We start from the raw sequence: 12,286 nt of genomic DNA on the forward strand, positions 1-12,286 counted from the left end.
ACCAGTCTCCATTCCCACCAGCCGTGCATGAGGGTTCCTTTTTCTCCACATCCTCACCAACACTTGTTATTTCTTGTCTTTTTTATTTTAGCCATTCTGACAGTATGAGGAGATACCTCATTTTGATTTGCATTTCCCTGATCATTAGTGATAATGAGCATCTTTTCATAATATCTGTTGGCCATTTTTATGTCTTTGGAAAAAATGTCTATTCAGGTACTCTGCCTATTTTATTTTATTTTAAATTTTATTTATTTATTTGACAGAGTTAGAGACAGCCAGCGAGAGAGGGAACACAAGCAAGGGGAGTGGGAGAGGAAGAATCAGGCTTCCAGTGGAGGAGCCTGATGTGGGGCTCGATCCCAGAACACTGGGATCACACCCTGAGCCGAAGGCAGACGCTTAACGACTGAGCCACACAGGCACCCCTACTCTACCTATTTTAAATCAGATTTGTGTGTGTGCGTGTGTGTGTGTACTTGTATAAATTCTTCATGTATTTTGGATATTAACCCCTTATCAGATATGTCATTTTAAAATATCTTCTCTCATTCAGTAGGTTTCCTTTTGTTTTGTTGAAGGTTTCCTTCATTGTGTAAAAGCTTGTTATTTTGATGTAGTCCCAATAGTTTGTTTTTGTTTCCCTTGCCTTAGGGGAGACATACCTAGAAAAATGTTGCTACAGCCAATGTCAGAGAAATTACTGTTGTATTCTCTTCTAGGATTTTTATGGTTTCAGGTCTCATATTTGGGTCTTTCATCCATCTTGAGTTTATTTTTGTGTATGTTATAGAAAGTGGTCAGTCTCGTTATTATGCATGTAGCTGTCCAATTTTCCCAGCACCATTTATTGAAGAGACTGTCTTTTCCCTATTGTATACTCTTGCCTCCTTAGTCATAGATTAATTGACCATATAATTGTGGGTTTATTTCTGGGCTATCTATTCTGTTCCATTGATCTCTATTTTTGTGCCAGTACCACACTGTTTGGGTTAGTGAAGCTCTGTAGTACATTGTGAAATGACATCAGTTTTAATGGAAATCCATGCATGATCAAATAGCTAATGTGCAAGAAAAAGTCTGAATTTTAGCAATTTATTTTTATTTTTTATTTTTGAGGGGGGCGGGGCAGAGGTAGAGAGAGAGAATCTTAAGCAGGCTCCACACCCAGCATGGAGCCCGCCACAGGGCTTCATCTCACAACCCTGAAATCATGACCTGAGCTGAAATCAAGAGTCAGACACTTAACTGACTGAGCCACCCAAGAGCCCCTATTGTTATTTTCTATGGTTGTTTCTACTGGCAGAATTTGAGTTTAGGGATTATATTACCTATATTCGAATGATTATTTTGGGGGGTATAAAATTTATTTTCCCAAACATGTCTGCACCCACCATATCTTGACTTATTTAATGAGGAGTGTTATAATTTTTCTAATGTTTCCTTATAAAAGCACACTGGTTCAGACTGGCCCAGAATTTGTATCACTTGTCCAAAAGTTGTATCACTGAGCAATTTAAGGGTTAAAGTAGTTTCCCAATGTTATTCTATACTTAGTCCTATTTTTCCCCTCTCTTTGAACTTCTAGTTCATTATAATGCTTCTGGGACTACTAACAGTGAGATGTGCCTCGATTGATACTCAGCTTCAAGGCTCTTACAGTGCTTGTCAGCCTCAGCTTTTTTTCTCTGGGGACCTTTCATATCTCTTAGCTCCTTGCAGCCAACTGAAAATCTCTATGCCTCTGTTGCCTGCCAGTTTCATGCAAAACTGAGAGTCAGAGAAGTGGCCCCAGGGAGGAGCAACAGCCTGGGTCCCATGGCATAGGGACTTCAGGTAGTAGGCTGGTTTGTCAATTTGGATTAGAATGGAAGAGAGCTATTGCCTGGTACATTACTTATTTCTTGCTATAGGAGAGACACAGTTTGTAAAGGGCTTTGAGACTCTCCTGATAGGCAGGAAAATGAAAGATTTAGCACAAATACACTAAGCTATTACTGCAGAATGCGTAGCAGATGTAATGTCAATTGAGAATGGTAATGCCACATGGAAGGAAACGTTCTCTATTAAAGCTTCTATTTTATGCCAGTAATTTTCATGCAGAAGTATCTATTCAGGCAGTAGGCAGCATACTTTAAAAAATTAACATCTTTGTAAATTTCTAATAAGATTACAGACTCCACATTTTTCTAAAATCACAGTATTTTGCATGTCAATACAGTCTTCTCTCACAAATGAGTCTTACTTGTTCCTGTCTTCATATTTGAGGACTGTAAACATTGCAGAGTTTAAAATGAGTTTCGTGCTTGCTTGTAGAGTCAGAGGCTTTGCTGTCTAAAGCAGCGCTTCCTAAATTCTGATGTACATGGGAAGCACTCGGGCATCCTATCAAAGTGGAGATTCTGATTCATTAGGTCTGGGGCCTGATATTCTGCATTTCTCACAAGGTCCCAGGTGATGCCAGTGCTGTTGCTTTAGGGAGCATTATTTGAATAACAAGGTTTTAAGGTATTAAGCTTTAAAAACAAACAAATTCATTGGAAATACTTCTTGTTTTCTAAACACATTAACTAAAATATGCTCATAAAACACTTAAAGCCTGGCTAATAAATGCTTCTGTGACTTAATCAATCTTGCTAACAGAAATAATACCTAATAACCTCTTCTGCCTGATACTTTATTAGATTCTGGTTCTGAAAGTCCTAAATTATTTGTTTTCATGACTGACTTAACACCTTAGAATAAAACAATACTAGAAGTATTAGGTTTTTGTCCACCAGTGTAACATAGCTACTCTTAAATGAGGGTATTCTGTGTGCTGAAGTGTCTAGAAATCATGTCAGAGTACAGCTGTGGGGGAGCCAGAAGAGAGTATAACTGGAAGCTCAGCACAGCTCTTAGGGAGGTAGAGGGCTTTCTGTAGGAGGTAGGAAGATCACTTCTGAGGTTCCCTCTCAATCTAAGTCTGTAATCACCTAGTGGTATGCTCTTCACCATTACATAATTAAAAACAAGTTTTAATAGACTTTATTCCTATTTGATAACCTTATTATCCTCAAACATGTTAAAAAAATGTTTGTTGGGGGGCACTTGGGTGGCTCAGTCAACTAGTTACGTGTCTGACTCTTGATTTTGGCTCAGGTCATGATCTCAGGGTTGTGCGATCGAGCCTTGTGTCAGGCTCCATGCTGAGTGTTGGACTTGCTTAAGATTCTCTCTCTCCCTCTCCCTCCACTCCCCCAACTCATTCTCTGTCTCTGTTTCTCTCTCTCCTTCTCTCTCTCTCTCAAAAAAAAAAAAAAATGTTTGTTGGCTGTTCCCATTTCTGAACCTCTTTCCCCCATTTCTCATCTCCAGCACTCTCCCTCTAAATTCTCAGTGTATTAACATCGTCTACTCTTTCATTCACTTAACATATTTGAGTACTTACTGTATACAGATAGGTTATTGTAGTAAGTGATCTATGGGATACAAAACTGAGTAAGGTGCAGTCTCTCTTCCAAGGTACTCAGTCTCCTGATGGAGGTAAGATAGCACAGATAACCTGTGTGAATTAACTGTTAACACCCTCCAGAAAGTACTCTGTGGGTTCAGAGGAGAGAGAAATGAAATCACTGGGGTCTGGGATCATCAGCAGAGTCTTCATAGAAAAGATAGCTTTTGAATTGGGTCTTGAAAGCTAGATAACCCTTCCTAGCTGTTGCAAGCAGGCTGTTCGGAGAGGAAACTGCACCAGCAAAGTAGGGTGCAAGAGAGTAAGGAGATGCATTTTAGGAATTGCATGTACTGTAGACTCCTTGCATTCTTGGATTTGTAGCTTCAGGTTTGGACTGTTTGTGAGTGACCCTTGAAGGGTTTTCCTGAGTTACTGATTTTATTCCCTTGCGAAGGGCTTAGTGTCTCAGTCAGTGAGTGAGGCTAGTAGTTGGTTCAGCAGCATTCATATCAGAGTCCGTCTTTATTCTTCTCTACTCATTCTCATTCCAGTTTTCCTTTTACTGTGTATTATGTGGGAAAAAATTATATACTTCTTAATAATTTAGAATTTATGAGGAGCTTGTTATAATTCCTTTCAGTTGCCAGAGGTCTCTTGCAAATAGGGTGACCATATAATTTATTGCCTGAACTGGGACCCATTTGAAAGGAGTGGTGCTATTTGTAATACTCCACGGCAGCAGGCATAAACGGGGTTTGTCTCAAGCAAGCCAGAGTATATGGCCCACTAGAATCTATGATTACTCTGTACGTCATGTTAGTTGGAGGATAGGATATGGATTGGGAGCAGTAGGATGTTATTTAGGAAAGCAGGTCTCTGGATGGTCCTGAATGCCAGGTTAAGGATTTAGGCTTTTATACCGTAGACAGAGAAAAACCGTTTTTGTGTGTTTGGTTTGTTTTTGTGTTCTTTTGGCATATGATTTGATGTATGCAAAGCAGCATTTGGAAAGATTAGGTTGAAGGGAAATCTGTGGGCAGATTAGGTTGAAGGGAAATACTCAATTTAGGGAGTGTCATAGTAGTTCCCACTAAGGGTATATTTGAATAGCAGCCACTCAAATGGCCTTAATGTACAAGGAAAATTTGTTAATTTATTTTTATAATTAGGAACAGAGAAGCTTTAATAATTCACTTCCAATATGTGTTATTACTGACATTAGTTCATACTTCTGAAGAAGATCCTGTTGGATTAGTGTCTTGTTCGGTTAATGTTTTCACAAAAGAGGAACAGTACTGGGGCTTAGCAGTGAGTGCCAGAGCATTTCGTATGTGCTAGCATTATAGCATATATATATGTTAATATTGTAACAATTAAAATTTGACCTAACACTGAGAGTGCTGACTCAAAAAATCTTTACAAAATTTATTTCTATAAATACTGTCTTTTATCATATAATCAGTGTTTCATTGTATCTTGTTTCAATTTGATTTCTATGAGGAGAGAATGTGAATTTTATAGTATCTCCCATTCCTCTAGCACACGTTTCGCCTTTTTCTATCCTCATCCCGTGGAATAGGTTGGACTTTTGAGAAAGGAGAGTTACTTTCGACCAGGAGAGCCAGACAGATCTCCATGGAGGAGGAAATCAATCTTTGAAGGATTGGTTATGCAGTAGTGGAGAAGAGGACACTCCAGGTAGAGGAAGCCTTGTATGCAAAGAGAAGAGGAGGGATGCCTGGGTGGCTCAGTCCGTTAAGTGTCTGACTTGTGATCTTGGCTCAGGTTGTGATCTCAAGGGTTGTGATCTTATGGGTCATGTGATCCAGCCGTGCTTGGGACTCTGCGCTCAGCAGGGACTCTGCTTGAGATTCTCTCTCTCTCTGCTCTTCCCTCCACTGTGTGTGCTGTCTTTTTCTTTCTTTTTTTTTTTTTTTAAGATTTTATTTATTTATTTGACAGAGAGAGACAGAGAGAGAGGGAACTCAAGTAAGGGGAGTGTGAGAGGGAGAAGCAGGCTTCCCATGGAGCAGGGAGCCTGATGCAGGGCTCAATCCCAGGACCCTGGGATCATGACCTGTGCCGAAGGCAGGTGCTTAATGGCTGAGCCACCCAGGTGCCCCTGTGCTCTCTCTTTCAAATAAGTAAATCTTTAAAAAAGAAAAGAGAAGGGGAATCAGAAAAATTGTGGGGTGTGCTTTGAGAAGAGCACCTGGCTGCTGGGTGGCTTCAGAAATGCTATGGAAATAAGAGCTGGTGCACTGGCATCACTAGCCAGTTAGGTGGTCATGGAGGATACTGGGAAATTTAAGGAAAGGAAAGCCTTTTAGTTGCCAAAGATATCTCAATTTTAAAAAACCTGCTAATGGAAGAAAATATTCTTTACTTGTTGAGGAAGCTCTTGTTTAAAGCCAGCGTGTCATTAAAAAAAAACTTTTTTTAATGAAGTAGGGTACAATATTAGACATTTCACTGATGTGCCTTTTATATAAGATCACATCACTTGACACATTTCAAACTGAAATGTTTAATATTTGGTACAAAAAATGCATGTGGATGGAATTATCTAGTGATTTCTAGGTTATTGGAGATGCTTCTAAGTTTTCTTGGCAAGAAAAAGAGCTAATGAACTGAAGAGAATGACCAACTTATAAAATACCATAAGTTTGTGTCTGTGAATTTACATATGTTGTCTAAACATTCCATCATTAGAGGCTAAAATTCTCCATGTCTGTTAAGATCTTCTACTCAAAATGTCTTTGTAGGTTTTTTGTTGTTTCTTTCAAATAAAATTAATTTAAAAGTTTACTTCAAGTGTTAACTTAAAAAAATGAATGATTACGCTCCCTCTTCCTGCTCTAGAGCTGCTTGCCTGGTCTAAAGCTACTTGTCTTTATTTTACTTAAGCACTAAAGCATTTGACACATAAAGATGTTTCCCTGGGAGAATTTTGTTTAGGCTTAGGGCTGACATGAGAAGAAACAATTTGTCAGACTAGTGGAGCTTGCTAACAATTTAAATAAACAACCTGTCTTTCCCTTTATACTGCATATTAATAAAAATGTTAATGATAAAACACCTCCTTTACTCCCGGCAGGGCAGAGAGATGATTGAGTCAGAGACCATTTTCTTGCTCTGGGCCCTCTTCAACACATCTGTTAGCTGAATGTGTCTTATCAGTTGCATGCTTATTAGCATGATGTATCTAAACTAATAGGTGTTTAATGCAGCCAAATTTGATTATTGTCTCATTTTTGTCATCATTTGGCATGTAAACATTTTTGCCATGTAAATATTTCAAAGTAAAAAGCAGTTAAATTTAGAATATACTTCTCTGTAAACAACTTTGATGGGTGACAACTAACTCTTCAAAAATGGGCTTCCATGGATTGTACAGTCGAAGACGGTTATCTGTATTTGACTTTTTTCTCCCGTTTTTATCACTCTTTGGCGAGCTCTTCCAGGTAGAGCATACCATGCCTTATGCGTTTGTGCCCTCAGTACCTGGTAGATACTCCATAAATGACTGTCAAGTTATTTAATGACTTGACTTTGATAATCACCAAGTTGGTTGGTTTATGATAATAGTTTTTGCATCACCTTCTTGAATTTTTCAACACAATTCACTCTGAAATCTTGTGTCAATATAATTGGCTTTGTTGAAACAAAACAACAGGCCCAAGATGGAGTTACTTATGCTAAGCCCCGTGTTACTGGACTAAGACTTAATTACAGTTTTGACTCTCCCAGAAATGGAATTTTAAACCAGTCAACCAGGAAACGCGTGTTCCGCACTAGTTCGGTAATATGCTTCATAGACCTCTGCCATCCCCAAAAGGAAAGTGATTTTGCAATAACTAACCCACTTTTTTTTTTTTGCCTAACAGAACTTCCTTTTTCCTGCTCACTTCTGCCTTCCATTTTACACAGGTCCTTGGAGCTTCTTTTCTCTCTGTTAGATTGGATGCTGCCCGATTCAAATTGATTTTTGTTCAAATGAACTCTTAAAATTTTTAATATGCTTCAGTTAATCTTTCAGCAGATTTCACAATTATCAAGAGCTGGTCATACACTGATGAGGGAAGGATCTGTTCATTGAGATATGGATAGTGAGGGAATAATGACTAATGAGGGAATTTCATCTTTCCAGTTAATGTTTAAGGTGTTAAAAATAATGAAATTAGTTATATATGTCAAATATTCAGAGATTTTTAACTTACCTAGTTTACTTTTAGCAGAGTATAATTTATTGTTTGCTAGCAGAAATAGTAGTCCACTATCGGCTGCATGATTATGGTAACTTGAAAATAAGACTAGTGCTATTTGGCTTTTTCTAAGAAAATAATAAATTAATAGAAATATTTCAAATAGCTGGGCTTATTTACATGCCAGCATCAACATGGCTCTTTATACCATTCAGAAATTGAATTGTTGGTGAAGTAGACACTCTTTGAGTTCTAACAGTTGTGACTACTAAAGTGTCTGTGAAATGGGTGGGCACAGGGGTAGTCTTCAGTCTCTCATCAGAGCCGATGTAGTTGTCACTCCGTAGCCACGGTTCAGTGAATAGATTTCCATAAACACACCGGGTGTTAAAGATGGAGCCTAAAAATAAAATACATTAAGAATTACGTTTTAAATGAAGTGAACTGTTGCTAGTTTAGCTTATCTTTTCTTTATTTTGCAGATGGCAAGCTGATATTTCCTTTGATAAACTTGAACTTTGGGTTCAATATTTTGGAAGTAGAAAATTCATGTTCTCTTTTTAAGAGCCTCTCATTTAACACATTATTATCACCAGTATGTGAGATGAGGCAGGAAAGGCTTTTGGTTCACAACTTGAAGTCTTTCTTGAATTCTTCTCTGTATTATTTTGTTTTATCTTAGAAACATGGTAGGGATAGAGTCAGCAGACTTATCTTTGGTTTTGTATTCTTTCCAAATTGATAATAATCCAGTAACTTTTTTTCTTTTTGCACCATGAAGTTGTTGAAATATTAATTTAAAAGAATGAATCAATTCTTAATTTCTTAATTGTTTAGAACCATTCGCTTTTGTGCTTTTGGAAATACAGGAAGTTTTATTTGACCAGTTTCTAGGCTTAGAAGTTAGTACTTCTGGGGCGCCTGGGTGGCTCAGTGGGTTAAGTAAGGGTCTGCCTTCGCCTCAGGTCATGACCCCAGGTTGGGATTGAGCCCCATGCCAGGCTCCCTGCTCAGAGGGGAGTTTGCTTCTCCCTCTCCCTTTTGCTTTTCCCTCTGCCTGCCGTTGCCCCTGCTTGTGCTTTTGCTTTCTCACTATCTCTTTCTCTGTGTCAAATAAATAAATAAAATCTTTAAAAAAAGTTCTTCTATTTTGTTGATCTAGTAAAGGGTTAGAATGATAATAAAGATAATAAAAATTAAAAGCAGTTGGGTGATTTTGTAAATAACAAGTGGAAACAACTTTATTAATTTTCATTTTCTTTTTATTAGACTTTCTGCATTATTTGCCTTTTATGGAAACACTAATTTCACATTTTTAAAATTTCCAGGTAACCTGGGTTTTTACTCCTGTAACAACTGAAATAACAAGTCTTGATACAGAGAATATAGATGACATTTTAAGTAAGTACCTTGATATTTTTAAAGTACGCTTCTTTATAAAGAGCTAGTTTATATACAAAGTTAAATCTCATTTACTAGAACAGTTGAGGAGCTGGCATTCTGATTAGCTTCATGGTTTCCTGAATTAACAAAGCACTTTTGGTTTTGATTTTTAGTAAAATTTCTTGAAACGTATAAGTCTCTTCTCCTGTGTTACAAATAAACTTTATCTTGTTATATTTCTTTGCCTTGTCCTAAATACCACTGTTACAAAGTATTTTGCTAGAGCTTACTTAAAGACCAGCAGTTGCCACTGTGTGATACTAAACGTTCATATCTTAGGACACAGTCTGGAAATATTTTGTCTTTTTTAGCTTTTAACTAATTCACTGACTCTGATCTCTTTTATTGTCATTGGTTCAATTAAGTTAAATAAGTGTTTTACTGAATGCTTTGTTTGCTGACAGTGTGACTGTGGATACAGTTAACTTGGGGAGAGAAAACATTTCTGTTTTTAAAAGTAGTAGAGGGAAGGTGAACACATGGTTGATGGAAAATCATAATTTAGGAGATTTAAGAAAATGTGCAACACATAAACAATTTCTTTCTTCTTTTTTTAAAGCACTCCATTTCATCCACTGATGTAAGCCGAACTAAACCAAAAATAATAGAAGTAAAAGGAGTTATTCATTGAACAGCATATACAGTTTTGTGTTCTTGGAACTGGTTTTAAACGCTAAAAAGTCTGTCCCACATTATGGGATCTCTTTAGAGCAGTGGTTCTATAACTTTTAGCATGCATGAGTGCCCTGGAGGACTTATTAATATCCGTACTGCTAGGCCTGGTTCTAAGTTTCTAATAGAAACTGCTAGACTCCACCTGAGAATTTGCATTTCTGTAAGCTTCTACGTGCTGCTGGTACTTCTGGTCCAGGGAGTGCAGTTTGTGAACCGCTGCTTCAGAGTCAAGTAGCAAGTGGATAAAAAGTGCTTTGAAGGTAAAAAAGGAAGAAGAGAATTGAAACTCACAAATCATTCTCCTTTCATTTTTCAAATTCTAGAATATCCTTGTGCTTTATTTTTGTGAGTACTTGAGGAGTTTAGTTTCTCTGTATGAAGTTTAAGAAAAAGGAACAAATGTATCTTTCTCATGACTTCACATCCTCATATGCAAATGATACTGTTATTTTTGCAGCAAAGAAGAGCTGTTTAATGGACAGGAACCAGAAAATGTGCATGTTATGCAACATTCTTAGTTGTAGATTACTTGTTGCAAATAGCTGAGATATCTGAACTTTAGAAATAACTTAATTACACAGGTCTGTTCTGTGAAATAGAATTTTCTTGCAGAGCCAATTCTCCATTATTCATGTATATGGGAGATCAAAAAATGGATTATTAAGGGGCACCTGGGTTGGTTAGTCAGTTGAGCATCTGGCTCCCTATTCCAGCTCGGGTAATTATCTCAGGTTTGTGAGATGGAGCCCTGCTTTGGGGGTCGCTTAAGATTTTTTCTCTCCTGGGGCGCCTGGGTGGCACAGCAGTTAAGCGTCTGCCTTCGGCTCAGGGCGTGATCCCGGCGTTATGGGATCGAGCCCCACATCAGGCTCCTCCGCTATGAGCCTGCTTCTTCCTCTCCCACTCCCCCTGCTTGTGTTCCCTCTCTCGCTGGCTGAGTCTGTCTCTGTCAAATAAATAAATAAAATCTTTAAATATATATATGTATATATATTCTTTCTCTCCTGCTCCCTCTACCCCCCATCCCTGCTCACAGTCGCTCTCTCTCTCTTAAGAAAAAAAAAAAAGAGGATTATTCAAATCCAGATCATTCCACCACTTTTAATGAGAATAGGCTATTTAGTAGGTTACTTTCCTGACCCGGGTTTGATTCCCATTTTGTTTTATATTCATTCAGTGAAGGTATAAAGATGGAAGATACAGAGAAAAGGATCAGGGGTTCCCACAAATTATATAACCTGTCCGTGACTCTGTGTGTGGGTTTCTGAGTGAGAAGTAACTTAATTGTTATTGTGTGTTTTTAGCAGGCCATTACATAAATGGGAAAAAGACCATGTTGAAAACCATATCTTTGATTATGTCAGTTATGTGGACACAATTAACTTAGATTGTTTGGTTTTTTTTTTCAATTTCAGACAATGCTGATGTTGCTTTAGTAAATTTTTATGCTGACTGGTAAGTAAGAATCTTATTTTTGTTTTTTTGCAGTAGGGAGGTGAAGTTGCATTGTTTAGGTTTTTTTTCTTTTATCTTGCTACATGTGAATTTTTCTTTGCTAGCAAGGGTGAAGGGGGAAGCCTTTTTCTTATGTGAGACAATATTCCATATGCAAAGTCAGTTAAGGGTCAGTCACAAAGGGAGTGGCTTAATTTCATGATCGTTTGTATTTTAAGACAAAAATATATCTTGATTACATTATCCCACATCTTAAAAGCAGTAACAAAAACTCAAATCCATCCCCTCTCCCCTCAACGTGTCTCTGTCTCTGTCTCTGTGTCTCTCTCTCTCTCTCTCACACACACACACACACACTGCAATTCTTTATTTTTCCTGACTGAAAAAGTAGGGCTGTGTTTGGAGGTGAGGATGTGGGTGTGGCAAGTTTAGAAGGAAATATATTGTTGACACTTTTTAAACATGTATCTTCTACTATTTCTAGGAAGCCTTTACTCCTTCCCCTGTCTGAATCAGATTCTTGTCTTTTGTGTTCATATGGTACTGGATATCACTTTCTTTTTCTTACTACGTTGTTTTGTCTTTTATATTTGTGCAAACCAACATTGAGGGCAGAGATAATGTCTTACTCAGCCTTCCCAGCATCTAAAAACCAGGGCATAAACATGTAGTAGATGTTAAAGAATGTTACATGGGGACAGGTAGAAGGGAGCTTGAGTTGGAGAGAAGTTCGAAACTCTCATATAATCTTTATTCCTAGATAGTCTATCTTATTTGACCCTTTAAGGCTTACTGCCTGCTGGTTGCCACCACCCTACTTCAGGCCACAGTCCAATTTACCTAGATTCCTGTGACGGGCTCCTTATTTATTTTCTGTACCTCAAGTCTTATGTGTCTCCATTCTGTTCTCTATAAATAAAGTAAGCCAGAGTGGTCTACCTAAAGTTCAAAGTGAATAAGGTTACACCTCATCTTAAAACCCTTAAATGGTGTTCCGTTAACTTTAGGTTTGAAGTCCCTTACCTTGGCCTAGAAAGCGCCCAGTGACTTCAGACCTAAAGTTACCCTACCT

General features: G+C 37.9%; 1 protein-coding gene across 1 annotated transcript in view; it reads left to right on the top strand.

Annotated features, from left to right (window-relative positions):
• Window positions 1-12,286, top strand: part of ERP44 (endoplasmic reticulum protein 44) — a 90,873-nt gene that overhangs the window by 25,811 nt on the left and 52,776 nt on the right. Inside the window, exons 2-3 of the mRNA XM_045780652.2 lie at window positions 8,970-9,042; window positions 11,175-11,214. Of these exons, the coding sequence (XP_045636608.1) occupies window positions 8,970-9,042; window positions 11,175-11,214 (113 nt within the window). The remainder of the gene's footprint in view (window positions 1-8,969; window positions 9,043-11,174; window positions 11,215-12,286) is intronic.

This window comes from Ursus americanus, chromosome 18 (genome assembly GCF_024610735.1).
Source record: "Ursus americanus isolate L20-20 chromosome 18, mUrsAme1.1.p, whole genome shotgun sequence".
Lineage (NCBI taxonomy): Eukaryota > Metazoa > Chordata > Mammalia > Carnivora > Ursidae > Ursus > Ursus americanus.